General features: G+C 41.2%; 1 protein-coding gene across 4 annotated transcripts in view; it reads right to left on the bottom strand.

The window, feature by feature from the left end:
• Positions 1–24477, bottom strand: part of LOC106567946 (UV radiation resistance-associated protein) — a 172881-nt gene that overhangs the window by 132847 nt on the left and 15557 nt on the right. For 3 of the 4 annotated variants that reach the window (XM_014137860.2, XM_045692235.1, XM_014137861.2), the window contains 3 exons: positions 21708–21869; positions 21485–21559; positions 21285–21370 (listed from right to left, as the gene is read on the bottom strand). In XM_014137860.2, coding sequence (XP_013993335.2) covers positions 21285–21370; positions 21485–21559; positions 21708–21869 — 323 coding nt within the window. Of the gene's footprint in view, positions 1–21284; positions 21371–21484; positions 21560–21707; positions 21870–22128; positions 22858–24477 lie in introns of those variants that run through there. The other variant, XM_014137862.2, reaches the window with a different exon arrangement.

Here is a 24477-nt window from a genome sequence, read left to right as displayed (position 1 = left end):
CACCAGGCTGGCACACACCCCTCCAGAAAACCCACTGAACGATAACAACTTCCCTACAACAGGACTAGTGAAAATGACAACTAGGGATTACTTGGAGTTACAATTCAAATAAGTACGCATTTCAGATGTGCTTCAAAAGGACATTCAGTCCTTGATTTAAGATCGATAGGCATCTGAAAATAATAACATCTGTTGGCTTAAAACCCTAAATCAGCTGGTGGGTGAATGCCTGATAAAAGCATGTTGATTACAACACTGTTTTTGAACTTTCAAATGGAACATTTGCCCTAAACAGACAGCTGCTTGGAAGCCATCTTTAAAAAATTGTTGTTTGCGATGCTGCGTCTCGCAGAATAAAGGAGGAAAAAAGTAAGGGTTGATGTATTTATGAGGTGCAAAATCAATGAACATTGTAATAAATACAAAATGGCATTGACTTTCTAACCTCATACACATCCAGTACGTAGTAACTCCTTCCAGAGTGGCCTCCCCAAAGCACTGGCTCAGATGGCCTGTACCATTCATGGATTCATTTACCCAACTGATGATCTCCAAATAAACATTTACCATGGTTTATACATAGAACAACAGGCCAGCAAATCCAATCTTGCAATCAGTGCCGAGCAACAGCAAAGGCAGCTGTATCATCTGGCTTACAGAGATAAAGGTAGGAAAACAACTAGGGCAAAAGAGAGAGAAAAGAGAAGAGAGAAATATATAGAGAGAAAAAGAGAGAAAGAGAACAAGGGCAATCAGTGAAGTACAAACAGCATTGTAAATACAAACCATATTAATGGATTCTTCATTTTTCATTTTGTACTTCAACTATTTGCACATTTTTACAACACTGTACATAGCCATAATATACCATTTGAGTGTAATGTTTACTGTTCATTTTATTGTTAATTTCACTTTTGTTTATTGTCCATTTCATTTGCTTTGGCAATTTAAACAAATGTTTCCCATGCCAATAAAGCCTTTTAAATTGAATTGAAAGAAGAAGAAAAAATCCCATCCTCTGTCCCTCTGGAGAATAGAGTAGGGGCATATCTAAACAAAACACATTTCATTGCCTTATTATAGCGTTGGGGGTTGGGGTCTTGCTCTCCTCAATCACAAAGCAGTTGGTGAGATAGCTTAAAGCCTGGGTCCATTCCATCTTTCCACAATGGCTTGTAGCGGTTCTCGGTTTTTGTTCGTTATCATTGATTTTTCATCCTCCTCTCATATCGTTCCGACACTGTGCTTTTTGTTTTGAGAGACCGCTTGACGTCGCAGGCATGGAAACTTTTTGTGGATCTTTTGTGTTAGAGAGAAAAGGCGAGGAAGCGAGGTGCAGTTGGTATCGAAGAAAACATAATAAGAGGGGGGAGGGGATGACGGAGAGGAGGTTGACAAAACACTTTTCTTCTGCTGTGTGATACGATGGGTTTCATTTCTGAAATGCTCTTATATCAGGTGACAAGAGATTGGGGCCTCTCTCCACCTTCGCTTCCACTTCCTCGGTCTACAGATATAGGTCATACACACAGAAAGACACAAACACCTTACAAACAGGCCTGGAACATAGGCTGGAAGAGAGACAACTTGATCAGACATGCACTTTTACTGAACGGACTAATAGTTCAAAGTAACAGCTTAAAACTACTCATCGGAACATATCGATTAAATCAATCATAAAATAATGATGACTGTTTGATCTTACAAATGAAACCAATAGAATACATTCACACCCTTAGTCATTTGTATCTTAGAAATAAAATAAACACAAAAATAGATTGTATGTTTTACAGATAACAGAAATATGTAACAGGTACCCAACAATGGCCAAACAACATAAAGGAAGGGGAAAAGAGGCAGAGGGGTGACATAGTTGGAAAACCAAATAAACACCTTCCATTCCGCCGCATACCTGGACCTCAACAGCAGGGCAGAGAATGTCAACACATTTTACCCTGTTGCTATTCACCTCAAATTTCACCATTGTCCCCCCCTATGTACATGGAGGGGAGATAAGATTGTCCCCCCCACAGAAAATATTTTGGTGCGCCTGCTCTCTGTGGATGGATGGATGCCTCATTATTGACTTCCTCCAAGATGTTGTAAGTCAACAAGTATGGTTTACAATACATGGCAACTTAAGAGAGAAATGCATGCTGGGAAACCCCATGAGCAACCCTGAGAAAGGATACTTTAGTCTTCTAGGGTCACAGAGAGGCCAGGCCCCTCCCACTTGATTACAGACTAGAGGTTCCCCCCACCCCCCAGCCTAAACCCAAAGTGTCCTTCTAGGTCACTAAAGCTGCCGGGGGTAATGAACCCAACAATAAACAACTAATATCGTTACCACACGAAGACTTGCCTTTTACCACCACTGTTACATCAATTACGATCAAAGTTAGGGCCTAGCGTGCCTACTCCCCTGACAGCAGTGTTCGCTGACCGCCAGCGAGCGATGTTGGCCCCAGAAGAAAGAAAGACATACAGCCTAAACAACTAGGAGCTGGAACACTCAGTCTACATGGGCACCAAACAGAACGAATTACAGAGGAACTACATGAAATTGTCCAATAAGAAAAGCGTGATTTATGTTAATTTGCACTAATTAATTAACAAGACCCAGGAGTCTACATGGGCCTAGTGGCTGGAAACAAACAAAGAATGCAGGCTACTGGCATGGCGTGTGAGACTCTTAGTTTCTCCCATTTGATACACCTTGAAAATAAAAAACAAACAAAAACATGTCTATAATGAAAATGTGAGAATGTAACTAACTCATAGAACACATGAAATAGTAGCCTAACGCATGATTTTAGGGATATCAAAGAAAAAGAGATTTCCACACTAAGTTTGGAGCTCAGAGGAATGTTAGGGTGAATAGCTGCAAAAAAAATGGCCCAGAGGACCACCTCTTACAACAGGAGTTCCTCAGCACCTACTGGGCTTGTTTTGATACCGCCCAAGTATACTCCTGAGGTGTGATAGCAAAATAGCAGAGATACGTCCATATTATGCAAAGTGACTTGGGGTTTAGTAGCCAGTTTGTTTTCTGTAGTCTGAATGGTGGCGTTGGGACCCTGGGGGTCAGCTCTCTGGGCCTGGAGTGGGCCAGCTGTTTAAAATGGGTCCCCTTAATCCGGCCCAGAACAATATCCTGTGGCTGAGAGCCGGCAGGCGACCCACAGGACTGCTATGAGACCAGGCACTAACTACAGGAAAGGCTTATCACCTCCCCTAGACACTGGGTCAGGGCAGACCCCCTCGAGCCTTCGTTTTCACACACTGAACACACAAACACACACACACATAGGTCAGTAAAATAAATAATCTGAGAATACAGAGAAAGAACAACGTGGCATTGATAGAGGGGAAAAAGATTAATCTGACAATGTGTTACAAATGTGGAATACTGTGGATCATTTGTTCAACAAATGATGTGTAGAGCCTATGGGTTGAGTGAAACAATCGTATTGCGATAGATTCAACATTTTATCAGCCAATATACACGAAGTGTATCAAACATTTGGAACACCTGCACTTTCCATGACAGACTGACCAGATGAAAGAATTGATCCTAATTGATGTCACTTGTTAAATCCACTTCAAATCAGTGTAGATGAAGGGGAGGAGACAGGTTAAAGATGGGTTTTTAAACCTTGAGACAATTGAGACAAGGATCGTGTATGTGTGCCATTCAGATGGTGAATGTGCAAGGCCAACTATTTAATTGCCTTTGAACGGGGTATGGTAGTACATGCCAGGAGCACTGGTTTGAGTGTGTCAAGAACTGCAACGCGGCTGAGTTTCACGCTCAACAGTTTTCCGCGTGTATCAAGAATGGTCCACCACCCAAAGGACATCCAGAAACTGGAATTCGGCGAATCAGCCCATGTTTTTCCACTCCTCAATTGTCCAGTGTTGGTGATCGAGTGCCCACTGGAGCCGCTTCTTGTTTTTAGCTGATGGGAGTGGAACCCGGTGTGGTCATCTGCAGCAATAGCCCATCCGTGACAAGGACAAACGAGTTGTGCGTTCCAAGATGCCGTTCTGCACACCACTGTTGTAATGCGCCATTATTTGCCATACGTGAAAAGCTCAGGAGGATGGACGTTTCTCAGATACTGGAACGGGCACGCCTGGCACTGATGATCATACCATGCTCAAAGTCGCCTTTTCCCATTCTCACGTTCAATCAAACAGTAACTGAATGCCTCAATGCCTGTCTGCCTGCTTTATATATTAAGCCACATGACTATCTGTAGGAGCTCACCATTTTCGTGAACGGGGTGGTGTACCGAATAAACTGGCCACAGTGTATATACCCTGTGCTAAAATGATACATAGAGTTACAGCGCATACACAGATGTAATTCGCTTTCATTTTACAACTGTGAATAAGATTCCTGGAGCCACTCGAGTACTAGGCCTACATTTCCAGTCTAAGGTACATTATCCATTTCAAATTATAAGTTTATAAAACCTGTACCCGTAGGCTGCAGCTCAAAAGAAAAAAACAGTAAGAAATATATACAGTTTAATCATTAATAATACATTCAGGAAAATCAAACAAAAAATAGAAGTGGGCCTCCACCACCAACCTCCCATTCCCCCAACCAACATGTCTCCATCCAAACCCCCCACCCCTGGAAACCATGTTTACCACCCCTTCGCACACCCCCTAGCAACTAAGATTGCGCCCACTTCAACATCATATGGAGGAATGTGCCAACCTGATTTAGGGAACACAGTGAACAGTTGGGGGCAATCTCATCGTAAAACACTTTATTGGTGTTTAATACAGTCTGTGAACAAACTTCAAATATTTAAATTGATGATTTAGATTATGGGATGCCAAGGTCATATTTGTTCATATTCTGTTCCAGTTAAAGGGTTGTTCAAACTCAGAATATAAGCTTTCCAAAAGTTGTTTATATATTATAGAGATCAGTCCTTTCGGGAGCCCAAATAATTAATTTATAAATCCCATCATTGGATGGTTCGGTAGTTTGGTTTCCCAAGGAACTCCTAAGTTTTAAATATAGAAAAAAAGATTTGCCCTGTAATGAGTATTTGTTTTTCAAATCTTTGAATTTTCTCAAACCACTGCTGTTCGTGATATCGGCAAGGGTACGGATTCAACGTTTGGACCATTGGGGGTTGCAAAAGGCCGCCTTCCATATAGCAGGGAGTTATTGTGAAATATTGGAGTATTGCCATGTAATTTTGATTCCCAGTTGCATTGTTTTTCAATTTTGCGTCAAATAGAAATGGTGTGCACAACAATAGGACCAAAGCGTAGTTTATAATGTTTAAGGGATGTATCAGTAAAGACCACCTCTTCCAAGGCAATAGGAGACACGATATTTCTCTCTATACTAAGCCAGGGGGCAGAATAATCATGTCTAAACCAATTTAGGACAAAATGCAAATGCCTGGACATACAATTTAAATGTTTGGTATGAATAGTCCTGCTACGTCTCTCCCTCTAAGCAAGTTTGTTAATTTTACCTTGCCATATTTGAAACCACACTATGGATTTTATCCCAATAGCTAGAAGGGGGAGCAAAGGGAAGAATTGAACTACAGAAATTCAGCTGTTGCAATATATTCATTTTGACAATAAATGAACTCAAAAAAAAGAAAACGGCCCTTTTTCAGGACCCTGTCTTTCAAAGAATTCGTAGAAATCCAAATAACTTCACAGATCTTCATTGTAAAGGGTTTAAACACTGTTTTCCATGCTTGTTCAATGAACCATAAACAACTAATGAACATGCACCTGTGGAACGGTCATTAACTTCATTAGGGTAGGGGGCACAATTTTCACCTCCGGATGAAAAGCGTGCCAAAAGTAAACTGTCTGCTACTCAGGCCCAGAAGCTAGGATATGCATATAATTGGTAGATTTGGATAGAAAACACTCTAAATTTTCCAAAACTGTTAAAATAATGTCTGTGAGTATAACAGAACTGATATGGCAGGCAAAAACCTGAGAAAAATCCATCCAGGAAGTGAGATTGTTTTATTTTTGTAGTTTTCTATTGAATGCCATTACAGTATCCACTGACTTAGGACTCAAATTGCACTTCCTATGGCTTCCAATAGATGTCAACAGTGTTTAGAAATTGTTTCAGGCTTGTATTCTGAAAAATGAGGGAGTAAGACCACTTTGAATGAGTGGACCATTCAGTGTCCCTGAGGTTTTTCATGCGCGCGACCGAGAGCACGCCTTTCTTGTTTTCCTTTTATACTGACGAAGCTTTTGTCCGGTTGAAATGTTATTGATTATTATGACTAAAAACATTGTTTGACATGTTTCTACGATCTTTACTGATACTTTTCGGATTTTTCGTCTGTCTGTTGTGACTGCCTTTGAGCCTGTGGATTACTGAACAAAACGCGCAAACAAAACAGAGGTTTTTGGATATAAAGAGGGACTTTATCGAACAAAACGAACATTTATTGATTAAATGGGAGTCTTGTGAGTGCAACCATACGAAGATAATCAAAGGTAAGTGATTAATTTTATCACTATTTCTGACTTGTGTAACTCCTCTACTTGGCTGGTAACTGTTAGTAATGATTTGTCTGCTGGGCGCTGTTCTCAGATAATCGCATGGTATGCTTTCGCCGTAAAGCCTTTTTGAAATCAGACACCGTGGTTGGATTAACAAGAAGTTAATCTTTAAACCGATGTATAACACTTGTATGTTTTTGAATTTGGCGCTCTGCAATTTCACTGGATGTTGGCCAGGTGGGACGGTGGCGTGCCACACCCCATAGAGAGGTTATGACACTAACAGCTTACAGACAGTAGGCAATTAAGGTCACAGTTATGAAAACTTAGGACACTAAAGAGGCGTTTCTACTACCAGGGTCCCTGCTCATCTGCGTGAACGTGCCTTAGGAATGCTGCAAGGAGGCATGAGGACAGCAGATGTGGCCAGGGCAATAAATTGTAATGTCCATACTGTGATACACCTAAGACAGCGCTACAGGGAGACAGGATGGAGAGCTGATCGTCCTTGCAGTGGTAGACTATGTGTAACAATAACAACACCTGCACAGGATCGGTACGTCCGGGACAGGTACAGGATGGCAACAACAACTGCCCGAGTTACACCAGGAACGCACAATCCCTCCATCAGTGCTCAGACTGTCCGCAATAGGCTGAGAGAGGCTGGACTGGAAGGCTTGTAGGCCTGTTGTAAGGCAGGTCCTCACAAGACATCACAGGCAACAACGTTGCCTATGGGCACAAACCCACCATTGCTGGACCAGACAGGACTGGCAAAAAGTACTTTTCACTGACGAGTCGTGGTTTTGTCTCACCAAGGATGATGGTCGGATTCTCGTTTATCGTCGAAGGAATGAGCATTACACCGAGGCCTGTACACTGGAGCGGGATCAATTTGGAGGTGGAGGGTCCGTCATGGTCTGGGGCGGTGTGTAACAGCATCATCAGGCAATCTCAACACTGTGTGTTACAGGGAAGACATCCTCCTTCCTCATGTGGTACCCTTCCTGCAGGCTCATCCTGACATGACCCTCCAGCATGACAATGCCACCAGCCATACTGCTCGTTCTGTGCATGATTTCCTGCTAGACAGGAATTTCAGTGTTCTGCCATTGCCAGCGAAGAGCCCGGATCTCAATCCCATTGAGCACGTCTGGGACCTGTTGGATTGGAGGGTGAGGGCTAGGGCCATTTCCCCCCCAGAAATGTCCGGGAACTTGCAGGTGCCTTGGTGGAAGGGTGGGGTAACATCTCACAGCAAGAACTGGCAAATCTGGTGCAGTCTATGAGGAGGAGATGCACTGCAGTACTTAATTCAGCTGGTGGCCACACCAGATACTGATTGTTACTTTTGATTTTGACACCCCATTTGTTCAGAGACACATTATTCCATTTTTGTGAGTCACATGTCTGTGGAACTTGTTCAGTTTATGTCTCAGTTGTTGAATCTTGTTATGTTCATGCAAATGTTTGCTGAGAATAAATGCAGTTGGCAGTAAGCTGAGTTTATTTGTCCGGTTAAAGCAACTGGGATATTAGTCCATCTACTGAGGTTGAATTTAACTGATCTGAGCATTCTGTTAGTTTCTGGAAATGGTTTTATCTAAGGAAGTAAATACTGTATATCTATTCACAAATATTTAAAATGGGAAAGGATTGTGACTCCATAAGTAGAGATGAAGTCCTCCATCGGGGTCTTGAGAGGCAGTATGGGAGATTTGGTTAGATTTATTTTTGAACTTGAGAGAGCTGAATTTGTCTATCTTCAAAACTTTTGAGAGGGATTGAGATACATTGTTTCGATAAAGTGAGATATCGTTGGCGTATAATGAGATGGTGATCGGTAGAATTGAGAGATATCGGTGTAATTTCATTCGATTGTCAAATTGCCTGTGCCAGGAGCACCATAGACAAAAATAGCTGAGGTGAGATGGGATCACCTTGCCTGTTATTTCAAGTTATTTTGAAAGGAACAGAGCAGGTATTGCCCCACATGCCATGGTGCATCTTGACTGTTCTCCCTTGGCTTTCCACTCCATCTGCTCCCCCAGGCCCAGCTCTTCAGAGGAAGTGCAGTGTTTTCCATAAGCGCCGGCCGTCGGCTAAATAGCCGATAACGGACTTATTGTAAGCCGGCTACTTTTTCCACTTAATAAACGAACTAGGCTTCTTTTCATTTAAAAGTTTCAATTCGCTAGTCAGAAAAGTCTGTATAGCCTTCTCCCGCTAGAACGAAAGATATGCATCTTCTACTGATCTATTGATAGGACAGTCACAAAGCGAACGATGACAGGGAAACTGTTAGTTTGTCTGTCTGCACCTCTCGGTACCGGTGTTATTTTTGTACGCTGTGGTTGGCTGCAGTCAAATGTATTTTCACAGAGGGAGAACATGATGCTTCTTCATTATCTCCTGTGAGTAAATGTACACATCCCTTGTAAGTGGTAATGATGAGTTGAAAACCACTTAATTATTGTTTTGTGGCACATATACTTGTTTTCTTTTGCTTGTTTCATAGGCCTATACAGTCACGGAGTTGGGGTGCATAGGCCATTTACTGTGCTTTTATTCACGACCGAACAGCAAGTGTTGACTAGTTTATAAAAGATGTCAAACTGACTGAATAAAGTCAGTCTCCCATATATCCCTTTGATATTCATAAATCATACAATGTAGTTATATGTCTAGGGTATCGCATCGAGACAAGTAGACCAAAGATCTTGTTTGTATTTTTCTACGATTCAAAGCCCATGTCGAGATTTGTCAGAGACCGCTAAAGTGACTCGTCAGTGTAGCCAAGTGATGGTTGTTCGAGAACCTGATTTGGCTCCCTAATTTGCATACTGGAAGGCAGGGCTGGGAACTGCCAAGGACCTCAATACAGAATAATATCACGATACTTGTACGTATTCCGATTCTATATGCATTGCGATTCGATTGCCATTCGATGTTCCAAACATACTGCTCACCATATGTCTGCAGCAGAGGGACAAGTGATAATTCACAAGTGATAGGCTAATATTGGCACCCATCAGACTATTTTTAGATATGGGCCATGGAGTTGGTGGAAGAATCCTTTAATTCATGGCCACTTGCTCAGCTGGGCCAGGGGCGCTTTAATTAGGTCAGGTGGGAATGTCCGACAGATCTCAACTCCATAAAAGGAGGAAATCGCCATCGCCCGATCTCGCTGCTTTCTCTTCCTTAACTCCGTCTAATCCAGAAGTTTTGTGCGTCCATGAATACCCGTAAATCCACCGAATCTGTTACCTTTCAGCTGAACTATCTGTTGCGATCGAGAGAGTGGGCCATCAGTTATTGTTTATAGTTATCACCACGGAGCGCGGCTTGGAGCGCAGCCTTCAAACCTATTGCGAATGGTCAATGATCACAGCCCTACGGATCATAACAGGCCAATTATGCCATCGACATATGGTTAACCTGTTAGGGATAGGGGGCAGTATTGACACGGCTGGATAAAAAAACGTACCCGATTTAATCTGGTTACTACTCCTGCCCAGTAACTAGAATATGCATATAATTATTGGCTTTGGATAGAAAACACCCTAAAGTTTCTAAAACTGTTTGAATGGTGTCTGTGAGTATAACAGAACTCATATGGCAGGCAAAGACCTGAGAAGATTTCATGCAGGAAGTGGCCTGTCTGACAAGGTGTCCTTCTTCTTGCCTCTGTTTATTGAAGACTGAGGATCTCTGCTATAACGTGACACTTCCTACGGCTCCCATAGGCTCTCAGAAGGCGGCAAAAAGCTGAATCGTGGCTTTGCAGGCTCTGGTTGAAAAAAAGTAGCGCGTTTGGGTAGTGGCTGGTTACAGTACTGTGAGATTCAGGCGCGTGCCCGCGTCGACCGAATGCTTTGTTTTCTTTCCTCTGTTTACCTAAACGCAGATTCCCGGTCGGAATATTATCGCTTTTTTACGAGAAAAATGGCATAAAAATTGATTTTAAACAGCGCTTGACATGCTTCGAAGTACGGTAATGGAATATTTCGAAATTTTGTCACGAATTGCGCCATGCTCGTGACCCTTATTTACACTTCGGATAGTGTCTTGAACGCACAAACAAAACGCCGCTATTTGGATATAACGATGGATTATTTTGGACCAAACCAACATTTGTTATTGAAGTAGCAGTCCTGGGAGTGCATTCTGACGAAGAACATCAAAGGTAATCAAACTTTTGTAATAGTAAATCTGACTTTGGTCAGGGCTAAACTTGGTGGGTGTCTAAATAGCTAGCCGTGATGGCTGGGCTATCTACTGAGAATATTGCAAAATGTGCTTTCACCGAAAAGCTATTTTAAAATCGGACACCTCGATTGCACAAAGGAGTTCTGTATCTATAATTCTTAAAATAATTGTTATGTTTTTTGTGAACGTTTATCGTGAGTAATTTAGTAAATTCACCGGAGGTTTGCGGGGGGTATGCTAGTTCTGAACGTCACATGCTAATGTAAAAAGCTGGTTTTTGATATAAATATGAACTTGATTGAACAAAACATGCATGTATTGTATAACATAATGTCCTAGGTGTGTCATCTGATGAAGATCAAAGGTTAGTGCTGCATTTAGCTGTCTTCTGGGTTTTTGTGACATTATATGCTAGCTTGAAAAATGGGTGTCTGATTATTTCTGGCTGGGTACTCTGCAGACATAATCTAATGTTTTGCTTTCGTTGTAAAGCCTTTTTGAAATCGGACAGTGTGGTTAGATTAACGAGAGTCTTGTCTTTAAAATGGTGTAAAATAGTCATATGTTTGAGAAATTGAAGTAATAGCATTTCTAAGGTATTTGAAAATCGCACCTGTTCACCTTCACTGTCAGTCATCCTACCTGTCCAGCTACCCACACAGATTCTACTAATCTTTCACTATTCTTGATTTAATCTTGTCTTTACATATACAATTTATTTTGATTTAGAATGGACCATTATCATGCAGCGGTCTCAAAACAGGGGCAGCGGGGAAAAAATACATGTCATCTATGTACATGGTTCATTTTCATGCCAGCCAGGTAGGCTATACTCCATGTGCTTAATATTAGGAAAGTTTAGATGTAAATATAGTACGCCTAGCCTATAGAAAGCTGAGGGGAGCCTCCTCTTTTTAATAGAGGCCATCACTCTGTTCTCGCGCAATTGCATAGCCTATAGAAATGTTCCACAACATGAGCTCATGGGCTCTCATGAAGTGTTTGAGTAGATTTTCGATTACATTTGCATTGATGTCAGAGTAATTAGAGGGACAATAGAGTGCTGGTACCAGGCAGTTAGCAAGTTTGGTAGACTACTAATGACCATCAGCAGCATCAGAATTTGGAGAAGCCTAATTACCGTGACGAAACAGTCATGTGTAATTTGACTGCCTTTATGACCCGTGACCGCCGGTGTGGCGGTAATACGGTCACTGTAACAGCCATAGGCGTTATCTAAAACAACTAGCACACTGAATTCATACATTTGAAGTAATTTTAATTGTAAAGTCATGTCTTTCTATTCAATACCAAAACTAATATTACCAATCTGGGAGGTAAAGTCATTAAAGTACTAAATAATTTAGCTGTATTTAGATGGAATCAAGGCATTAGAATGTACCAGAGGCCACCAAAAGAGAGCTTGCTCTGCATTTTTTGAGTGTGTGTGTGGAGGAGGCCCAGAACTCCCTGGCTGGCTATTTTTTCTACTTGGCTGCGTACGCCATGTACTTACGGAAAACACTGGAAGTGGCTCAGTACACTATATCATCCCTCCTCTCAGTAAATCTTACTCTATGTAAGGCCTCCTCCATCTGCCAGCCCATCCAAACTCGTGTTCCCTATTCCATGTTGTGTTTTTCACACTCCCTAGGCTTAGGGGTCTCGTCAAACCGGGGCCAAGTCGACAGTGAATCGCTCGCTGACAAATTTGCATCATCAATCAAGTGTTCTTGGAAAGGGGAATCAGAGCCATTCCGGTCATAGCCAGGCACTGAGCAGCTCTCACGCTGAGACAAAATGGGTGAGGCAAGTTACAGTATTTGTTGCGACTGTTGTTGATCCTTTGTGACTGTATGTGTATCACTATTTCAGAGGACGATGTATACCGGTCTGGTATATATACTCTGGAGAAAATATATAGCTAACTGGGGACAGCAGGGATACATGTTGTGTACAGCACTTGCACACTGCTTCAATGCTCCTATTATACATGTAGTGACAAACATAATTTCTACCTCACTAAATCTATGATGAGCACAACAGCAGTAGCTGTTTATATGGGTTATTTACAGTATTTACCATGCCAAACACTTGAATAAAAAGGTTTACCACCCGTATAGCACTACATAAAAGCTCAAATGCATGATGCAAACAGTCCCAGTGGAAAATTTGGGCACACCAACTCATTCAGGGATTCTTTATTTATACTATTTCCTACATTGTAGAATAATAGTGAAGACATCAAAACTATGAAATAACACATACGGAATCATGTAGTAACCAAAAAAAGTGTTAAACAAATCAAAAAACATTTTAGATTATTCGAAGTAGCCACACTTTGCCTTGATGACAACTTTGCACACTCTTTGCATTATCTCAACCAGCTTCACCTGGAATGCTTTTCCAACAGTCTTGAAGGAGTTCCACATATGCTGAGCACTTGTTGGTTGCTTTTCCTTCACTCTGCGGTCCAACTCTCATCCCTGACCCTCTCAATTGGGTTGAGGTCAGGTGATTGTGGAGGCCAGGTCATCTGATGCAGCACTCCCATTACTCGCCTTCTTGGTCAAATAGCCCTTACACAGCCTGGAGGTGTGTTGGGTCATTGTCCTGTTGAAAAATAAATGATAGTCCCACTAAGCACAAACCAGATGGGATGGCGTATTGCTGGTTAAGTGTGCCTTGAATTCTAAATATAATCACTGACAGTGTCACCAGCAAAGCACCCCCACACCATCACACCTCCATGCTTCACGGTGGGAACAACACATGCAGAGATCTTCCGTTCACCTACTCTGCGTCTCACAAAGACAGCCCGGTTGGAACCACAAAAATCTCAAATTTGGACTCATCAGGCCAAAGGACAGATTTCCACTGGTCTAATGTACATTGCTTGTGTTTCTTAGCCCAAGCAAGTCTCTTCTTATTATAATTGGTGTACTTTAGTAGTGGTTTCTTTGCAGCAATTCGACCATGAAGGCCTGATTCACACGGTCTCCTCTGAACAGTTGATGTTAAGATGTGTCTATTACTTGAACTCTGTGAAGCATTTATTTGGGCTGAAATTTCTGAGGCTGGTAATTCTAATGAACTTATCCGCTGCAGCAGAGGTAACTCTGGGTCTTCCTTTCATCATAGGGCTTGAAGGTTTTTGCGACTGCACTTTTCCGGATTGACTGACCTTCATGTCTTAAAGTAATGATGGACTGTCAGTTATCACAACAACTGATTGGCTCAAACGCATTAAGAAAGAAAGAAATTCCACAAATTAACTTTTAACAAGGCACACCTCTTAATTGAAATGCATTCCAGGTGACTACCTCATGAAACTGGTTGAGAGGATGCCAAGAGTGTGCAAAGCTGTCATCAAGGCAAAGGGTGGCTACTTTGAAGAATCTCAAATACAAAAATATATTTTGATTTGTTTAAAACCTTTTTGGTTACTACATGATTCCATGTGTGTTATTTCCTTGTTTTGATGTAAAAAGTAAAGAAAAACCCTGGAACGAGTATGTGTCCAAACTTTTGACTGATACTGTACATATTAACAGCTATCTATGCACCTGAACTAACGAAATCCTGTGGCATCTCTCCAGTCCAGAGATCACAGTGAGAACTCAGAACATGAGAGTTCAGAGAAATGAACATACTCAGAACTACCCAGAAGTGTCTATGCAATCCCATGCTATGGAGGTGGGGTTTTGGTCTGCATACACACATACATACTACTTCTATAGGGGTGTATCTGATGAGTCACTGTTAAAAGGCTCTCTAGGCCCTAAACAGTGAGCACATCGCGGCCTGAAGCCAAGACACAACCCAGAGCCTGTCCAGGTCTACCCTAGAGAGAAAGAGAGGGGAGCAGGAGAGACACCTAGGCCATGTTAGAGTCAACGAGCCACATCACATCAGCGTCTATCAGCCTGGCTACAGGCCTGTAGAGGAGCCTCAGGCTCAGAAAGGAGAGGAGAGGAGAGGAGAGGAGAGGAGAGGAGAGGAGAGGAGAGGAGAGGAGAGGAGAGGAGAGGAGAGGAGAGGAGAGGGAGGGGTACAATGGAGTTGCTTTAAATTCCTCAGAGCCCCACCGGGATGAAGAGATGGAGAGAGCAGGGGAAGGAGTTTAGTAATGTAGGACTCAACAGCACTGAGCAGAGCCCATCAAGCAATAGGATTCAACCCTCTCAAATCTGTAGGGACACTATTTTCTCTTAAATAATAAATAAAAAAGCCTGTGCACAAATTGTGAGTGATATTCAAATAAAAATGATGGTGTGTGTTGTTGGCCCAGCATTGGTGTGAAACTTTGGTATGTGTAGATCACTCACGCACCCTGGAGGCCATTTTGTATTCCCAAGTCAGGCGAAGACACAAAACAGTAATCGGCCAGAGGAAGCCCCTAGGGCTCGAGGAATCTTCAGCCTGACACAGTACAGCTCACCTCAAGCTGGGGCCAGGAGTGACACATAACATAAAGAAATGCATACATCTTATTCTTGAATCCTCTGACTCAAGAAAAATAGTAAAAACTTGAGGAAGAGGACAGATACTCCACTAATGAATGTAGCCTAACTATAAGAACTTATCATAAACAGTCCAACACATTGTGCCCCTTACAGTGCAGTGCAAAAGTGTAATTAAATGTAGCTCGATCCAACTTCTAATTAACTGGTGTTCCCCAAGGCAAGCCCTACTCAAACCCTGTAAGTAGTGTTAACATTACCCCACATTCAAATATAGAACAGAGCTGTGTTTTTGCAACATAGAAAAAACAGCAATTGGAACATTGCCTCCCTCGTCCTTACTAAACTACCTGGTGTTTTCCCAACTCAGAAAGTGATAGTTTGGCACCCCCTTGTGGAATGAAGAAGTACAAACGGCCACTAATCTCCAATATTAAACCCAATAATTCTAATGGAATTATCCATCTGTTACTTTATTATGATGAGGTTCCTTTATTTAACTAACTTGATTATAGCTTTCAATACGTATGTCCTTTTATGGCCAAGAAACACTAAAGACAGGAATTTTGGCAGCTCTCAGTGACTTGGGAGCAAAAACAGACTATGATAATAAAGGCGTTTGAGGCAGTTTCCTGGCGCCATTTTATGGACAATGTGGGGAATATATATAATGACAGAAAGTCTGAGGAATGTTTAGAGTGACAATTTGATAAAACAGCAAAGCTGGTTGCAAGTCATCTCTACAAGTCATACTTCGCCACCATGGCCTATTTATCGCCTTACCTCTCTTATCCTACCTCATTTGCACATGCTGTATATAGATTTTTCTACTGTATTATTGATTGTATGTTTGTTTATTCCATGTGTAACTCTATGTTGTTGTTTGTGTCTAACTGATTTGCTTCATCTTGGCCAGCTTGTTCTCAACTAGCCTACCTGGTTAAATTAAGGTGAAATACAAAAAATACAAAATAAACTGCAGTTGAAAGTGAGTGTTGTGATAGTTACTGAGAGAAGAATGTCGATGAGTAAGTAATGAGTGGGGTCAGACAGTGTTGAGGATATTTTCTGTTTTATGTCCTCCTGCTTCCATAAGTATATTTTGCAATTAAAATCATTTCAGTTAGCTAAAGGAAGTTGTGCCCCTGGCCTGTAGACAGGCAGAGTATGCTCTTGGTAGGGCAGTCAAACAGCGTACTTGCCAAGAGGCTAGCGTATGGAGTGATTTCAGTGCCAAAAGAAATTGCATTTGAATTTCATAATTTTGAACTTGTATTAGGATATTGAATTTGAATGGCATATTTTGGAATGTTTAATGCACAAATGGAATCATTGAACTCATATTTCATGATTTGAAAATGAATTGAATTAGTATTGCATTCAGTTTCTAAATGTAAAAGTAAAATTGATTATTTAAAAATGGAAATATTGCATTAATTGTCTGTGTATCAAGTTAACAAACCATTATTTAGTTAATCAAAGTTTAATATATTCATAATAGCTCATAGACAAATTCATTGGAAGAAAATAAATTCAACATGCCACAAAGGCTTCAGAAACTGCCAGAAACCTTTCCTGTCTGACAAAGTACTAGGATGTTGTCTCTGGATGCATCTGAGAAGTTGAATATATATAAAACTTTGATAAACCTGAAATTATAGTTTGAAAACTTGATACACAGACAATGAATGCAATATTTACCATATAGAGTACCACAGTATGAGTCATCATACCCATAATACCTAGCCATCAAACAGGGAAATGGTTCCAATCGTTTTTCCACCAATCATTTTCCCCATAGGGGATTTTAGAAACTGGTGTTTCGTGCAGGCTTACTCTGGAGTGACATTTTACATTTTAGTCATTCAGCAGACGCTCTTATCCAGAGCGACTTACAGTAGTGAATGCATACATTTCATACATTCTTTTTCCCCGTACTGGTCCCCCGTGGGAATCGAACTCACAACCCTGGCATTGCAAACACCATGCTCTACCAACTGAGCCACACGGGACCCGTTTTGATAATCGTGTAAATCACTCAAGGACAAGGTGATTTTAACTTGCCTTTGTAAAGTATTCAGAACCTTTGACTTTTTCCACATTTTGTTACTTTACAGCTTTATTCTAAAATTATTAAATATATTTTTTTAACCATCAATCTACACACAATACCCCATAATGATGACGCAATTTTTTAAAAAAAATTACGTTTGCTAATCATTTTAAAAATGAAATATTACATTAACATGAGTACTCAGACCCTTTACTCAGTACTTTGTTCAAGCACCTTTGGCAGCGATTAAAGCATCGATTCTTCTTGCGTATGACACTACAAGCTTGGCACACCTGTATTTGGGAAGTTTCTTACATTCTTCTATGCAGATCCTCTCAAGCTCTGTCAGGTTGGAGGCGGAGCGTTGCTGCACAGCTATTTTCAGGTCACTCCAGAGATGTTCGATCAGGTCCAAGCTCTGGCTGGGCCACTCAAGAACATTCAGAGACTTGTCCCAAAGCAACTCCTGCATTGTCTTGTCAGTGTGCTTAGGGTCGTTGTCCTGTTGAAAGGTGAACCCTTCGACCCAATCTGAGGACCTGAGCGCTCTGGAGCATGTTTTCATCAAGGATCTCTCTGTACTTTGCTACGTTCATCTTTGCCTCGATTCTTACTAGTCTCCCAATCCCTGCCGCTGAAAAACATCCCCACAATATGACGCTGCCACCACCATGCTTAACAGTAGGGATGGTGCCAGTTTTCCTCCAGACGTGATGCTTGGCATTCAGGCCAAAGAGTTCAACCTTGGTTTCATCAGACCAGAGAATCTCGTTTCTCATGGTCTGAAAGTCTTCAGGTGCCTTTTGGCAAACTCCAAGCGGGCTGTCATGTGCCTTTTACTGAGGAGTGGCTTCCGTCTGGCCACTCTACCATAAAAGGCCTGATTGGTGGAGTGCTGGAGAGATGGTTGTCCTTCTGGAAGGTTCTCCCATCTCCACAGAGGAACTCTGGAGCTCTATCAGAGTGACCATCGGGTTCTTGGTCACCTCTCTGACCATGGCCCTTCTCCCCCGATTACTCAGTTTGGCCGGGCGGCAAGCTCTACGAAGAGTCTTGGTGGTTCCAAACTTCTTCCTTTTAAGAATGATGGAGGCCACTGTGTTCTTGGGGACCTTCAATGCTGGAGAAATGTTTTGGTACCCTGCCCAGAATCTGTGCCTCGACACAATCCTGTCTTGGCGCTCTACAGACAATTCCTTCGACCTCGTGGCTTGGTTTTTGCTCTGACATGCACTGTCAACTGTAGGACCTTATATAGAATTTACCACAGGTGGACCTAAATCAAGTTGTAGAAACATCTCAAGGATGATGAATGTAAACAGGATGCAGCTTAGCTCAATTTCGAAATCTCATAGCAAAGGGTGTGAATACCTACAGTTGAAGTCGGAAGTTTACATACACTTAGGTTGGAGTCAATAAAACTCATTTTTCAACCACTCCACACATTTCTTGTTAACAAACTATAGTTTTGGCAAGTCGGTTAGGACATCTACATTGTGCATGACAAAAGTAATCTTTCCAACAATTCTTTACAGACAGATTATTTCACTTATAATTCACTGTATCACAATTCCAGTGGGTCAGAAGTTTACATACACTAAGTTGACTGTGCCTTTAAACAGCTTGGAAAATTACAGAAAAGTATGTCATGTCTTCAGAAGCTTCTGATAGGCTAATTGACATCATTTGAGTCAATTGGAGGTGTACCTGTGGATGTATTTCAAGGCCTAACTTCAAACTCAGTGCCTCTTTGCTTGACATCATTGGAAAATCAAAAGAAATCAGCCAAGACCTCAGAAAACAAAATTGTAGACCTCCACAAGTCTGGTTCATCCTTGGGAGCAATTTCCAAACGCCTGAAGGTACCACGTTCATCTGTACAAACAATAGTACGCAAGTATAAACACCATGGGACCATGCAGCCATCATACCGCTCAGGAAGGAGACACGTTATGTCTCCTGGAGATGAATGTACTTTGGTGCGAAAAGTGCAAATCAATCCCAGAACAACAGCAAAGGACCTTGTGAAGATGCTGTAGGAAACAGGTACAAAAGTATCTATATCCACAGTAAAACAAGTCCTATATCGACATAACCTGAAAGGCCGCTCGGTAAGGAAGAAGCCACTGCTCCAAAACTGCCATAAAAAAGCCAGACTACGGTTTGCAACTGCACATGGGAACAAAGATCGTAGTTTTTGGAGAAATGTCCTCTGGTCTGATGAAACAAAAATAGAACTGTTTGGCCATAATGACCATCGTTAAGTTTGGAGGAAAAATGGGGAGGCTTGCAAGCCGAAGAACACCATCCCGACCGTGAAGCACGGGGTGGCAGCATCATGTTGTGGTGGTGCTTTGCTGCAGGAGGGACTGGTGCACTTCACAAAATAGATGGCATGATGAGGTAGGAAAATTATGTGGATATATTGAAGCAACATCTCAAGACATCAGTCAGGAAGTTAAAGCTTGGTTGTAAATGGGTCTTCCAAATGGACAATGACCCCAAGCATACTTCCAAAGTTGTGGCAAAATGGCTTCAGGACAACAAAGTCAAGGTATTAGAGTGGCCATCACAAAGCCCTGACCTCAATCCTATAGAAAATTAGTGGGCAGAACTGAAAAAGCATGTGCGAGCAAGGAGGCCTACAAACCTGATTCAGTTACACCAGCTCTGTCAGGAGGAATGGGCCAAAATTCACCCAACTTATTGTGGGAAGTTGTGGATGGCTACCTGAAACATTTGACCCAAGTTAAACAATTTAAAGGCAATGCTACCAAATAGTAATTGAGTGTATGTAAACTTCTGACCCACTGGTAATGTGATGAAAGAAATAAAAGCTGAGATAAATTCTCTCTACTATTATTCTGACATTTCACATTCTTAAAATAAAGTGGTGATGCTAACTGACCTAAGACAGGGACATTTTACAGGATTAAATGTCAGGAATTGTGAAAAACTGAGTTTAAATGTATTTGGCTAAGGTGTATGTAAACTTCTGACTTCAACTGTATGTAAATAAGGTCAATTTTTTTATTTCTAATAAATTTGCAAACATTTCTAAAAACCTGTTTTTGCTTTGTCATTGTGGAGTATATATTGCTGAGGGATACATTTTTATCCATTTTAGAATAAGGCTGTAACGTGACAAAATGTGGAAAAAGTCAAGGGGTCTGAATACTTTCTGATGGCACTGTATTCGCCTGTATTTACCCCCCCAAAAGTACATGCTAATTAGCTGCTAATGTGGCCATCATAAAGAACTACAAATGCCATGATCTGGACGATAATTATCTTTACCTCAATTCGGCATCATCTCTGGATTAACTATCTAATGTTAGTTAAATGCAGTAATGAACATAGTCTAAATTTCTTAAATTGACAATTCTGTGAACTGTCTTGTAAAAGTTTTCAATTGACACAACACCTGTTAGCTAGAGATGGCATACAGGAGCTTGCAGGGATTCGTAGTTTTGCATGATGTCAACTTTTATGCTAATTAGCATGTTCAAATCTGAGAGTAAATAGAGCTGAATTATATTGATATAGCTTTTTTAACAGATTTACATGGTTATCAAAACGTCAAGCCAGGGTAAGCCAACATGAAACACAGCCCTTATTTTAAGTGTTTATAAAATCCCTTATGGAAAAAATGAATTATGGAAAAACAATTGGAACAATTTCCTTACTTGACCGCTAGATTTTATGGGTATTATAACATCTCCACTGTGGGGCTCAATGCTAATTGAATATATTAATTAATTTATTTAAAACTGAATGCAAAATTCATTAAATTTAGTTTCAAATCATGAAATACAAGTTCAATTTATTAATTAAATGATTCAATTTGTGCATTACAAACTAAAAAATATGAAATTTAAATTCAATATCATAATACCAATTCAAAATTATGGAATTCAAATACAATTTCTGTTGGCACTGAAATCGCTCCATACTAGCTGGACACATTGTCCTATGGGAGATGCTGTTAAGTGTCCAGCATCTTGTGTGTGAGAGTGTTTGGTGGGTGCAGTCTGTTTCACCTCAGCAGAGAGAAGACACTGTAGGAGTTCCTCACTGAACTCTGGTCCACAAGGAGTAAACTGTTCTTCTTCCTTTCAGAGTGGTCCTGAAACAGGCACATTTAAACCTTACAATAACAAAACCAAATATAGAAAAACGTATTATAGAATGTCCATGGTCTATATTAGGGACATAATTCCTGGATCAAAGTCAGCAGTACCTTATGATCAAAGTCACTTGCATAGTAGCCATCATTCAATCCAAATATAATTTCATTTGGATTCCTGGAGCGGATCTGTGGAGGAACAAAGCAGTGGCATTTAGTATGTCTGTATTAAAACAAGAGAAAGGCTGTTATTGTCTAGATGACTGCATGGATGCTAGTCAGCATACATGCCAAAGTAGCCTACATTTTATGAGCGTGTGTGTGTTTACACACTGACCTGCTGCCCTGTGTATCTGAGCCCATCCAGGTTGACCTTCCACTCTATGAGGAGTGTGAACTGTTCCTCCCAACCGCCCCAGATCCTCACCACGAAGCAGGACACAGACGTGTCAAGGAGGTCCGGCAGCATGCCAAAGTCCAGGCTCCGCCATGTTGGATTCTGACAAAGACAGGCCAAGACAAGGGATTACACAGCTGAATGAATGATCCCACTGGGATGGAACATTTTGATTAGTTCAAGTAATATTGCATCTGAAAACAACCAAGTGTTAATTTGTTCAAATGACAAATCCTAATGTGTGTCAGTTGTGTGTGTGAAAGTGACTCGAGCACACAAAATGGTGCTGAACCAGGATGTTCATTTAACTGTCATGTAACTGTTGTCCCACTTACAAAAGTCTGGACAAATATTTACAAACCCAACATCAATATCCCGAGGCAATTTGTCATCATAAAGGCTTAGCTTCTCCAACAAAACACCATATCTCCCAGGGTTTCAGACGGAGCTCTAGGTTGCTCTAACCTAGAGCCGGCGATATATCGAATTAATTCAAATGCATGTTTTAGCGCGACATTCCAAATGCCTGTATGGCAAAAATCTTTTTTTTTTTTTTTTCTTCATGAGAGTTGTCTCTTTGGTCTCGTCTCCTTCGCTCCTTCTGTGCACCTTTCCATTTGTCTCTCACAGACACTCCCCCCAAGCCCCTCCCCCTGCCACTCACAAAGATGAGATCTCTTCTTCCTCTGACAAGCGATTTCAAATCACTATTTTCATTTCAGGTTTGGTACAACAGAAATCGGCCACACCAAAACACATTGAGACATTATTTTACTGTAATAGAGGAGAAGTTAAAGGTTAACTACTCAAATTGCGCGCAGAACAGACACTACTAAAATGGTAGTATCAATGAACATTGGTTCTGGAAAATGAATGCTCAGTTTGTTGCACGTGTTATTGCGGGACCATGTACCGCTAGCAGCATTTTAGCCAAATACTGTGACACTAGCCGTCTAGTCTGTTTTATAAATGTGCAATAACCATAAAACACAATTATACAAGGAATTGACAACTCGTTCTCATTCTGAGAAACAAGGTAGGCCATTTGATTTCAACATCTTAACAAAGTAGACAGGCTAGCATGCTGTTCAAACAGTTGGAGACGGACAGAAGGGTGTGATCATAACAATTCAACAATTACATTATTTTGGGGTCTTTATGTTTGTGGAAGGCTTACATTTAGCCTAGGTATAATTTCACAAGGCCTGAATTCATTAGACTATTGTTGACTGTTAGAAATGCAGTATATTTGACTTTTAAAACTGTACAACAAAGCTTATTTAAAGGAAACCTAGGTAACACTTTACTTGACACCATAACCATGTCATAACAGCTGACAACTTGTCATAACCTGTCATAATACAGTTTTAATGCCCGAGAAGCTGGTGTTTGGAGGATATATTGGCATGTGTGTTGTTAGGCCCGAGACCAAGTCGAGTGCCGGCTTTATCACTTTCATACAACCTGTTACCAACATATTCAACTAATGAAAAATCAAAATTAGTTTGATGAATTTATTCTAACTATTTCATCCTTCCACAATATATAGTCACAAAACAAATCTAGGGTTGCTACCCAAGCCGGCTGGTCGTTTCGGTTGCGAGAGACCCATTCATTCAGTATTTTTGTTCTGCATCTATGGACGCGACCCAGTCGTTCGTTCTAGATGTTCCATTGCCATATTGGCTGGCAACATTCTTATCCCTTTGCTTGCAAGTTAGCCAACTACGAATAACTTAGTCACGTGAAACAGTGCAGAAAGAATAACAACAGTAGCTGCACTTGTTTAAGCTGGTTTCTAGTGCCATTTATTTGGATACATCCATAACAATGAGCTATGGTTAATGAGGCACGATTTCGCCTGGCATAGAAAATATGCTCTCTCGTCAGGACACTTTTGTTCACAGGAGCTAGCCAACAACACAGCTAACACAATTACTGCAAACGAGCTGCACTTCGTTTCATTTGACCTTATTTCAATGTAATATCCATTAAAATGCCAGCTGATTCATGTATTCGACTGATTGATTAACGCTGCCTGCCTCGCTCTCTCGTCCCGACTCCTATACGTTCCTTACTATGGGACAGTTGGCGATCGAATTTGAATATTGAAATAATGTTGCAAATGTCGAAGATACAGACATTAAGATTTATACAAATCTCCACTGTTGAAAACTAAATGTTAGTCTAAAATAAAATGTGATAGTCCCATAGTAGAGCTCACGTTTATAACTTCCCTGCCTGGGACGATGAGACAGTGGAATTTAACGTCAATAGATTTAGCAGGTGGTAACTTGTGGAATAGACAACCGCTGGAATGCGCTTTTTTATTTTTAACAAGGCCAGTCAGTTAAGTACAAATTCTTATTCGTAATGACGGCCTACACCGGCCAAATCCAGACGATGCTGGGCCAATTGTGCGCTGCCCTATGGGACTACCAATCACGGCCGGTTGTGATACAGCCTGGAATCGAACAAGAGTGTAGTGATGCCTCAAGCACTGAGATGCAGTGACTTAGTCCGCCGCGCCACTCGTTGAAACCAATCAGTATTCAGGATTAAACCCACCCGTTGTATAATATGGTCATAACACGGTCATGACATACATTAGACCTGTTGTGACATATACTGCGTTATTCTATGGCTGGTTATTATGACACCTAAATAAAAGTGTCAAAACCCACAAAACCTACCACACAAAGCAAACCAT

The sequence above is a fragment of the Salmo salar genome, chromosome ssa13 (assembly GCF_905237065.1).
Source record: "Salmo salar chromosome ssa13, Ssal_v3.1, whole genome shotgun sequence".
Classification (NCBI taxonomy): Eukaryota; Metazoa; Chordata; class Actinopteri; order Salmoniformes; family Salmonidae; genus Salmo; species Salmo salar.
This window is presented reverse-complemented; position numbering and strand designations above follow the sequence as displayed.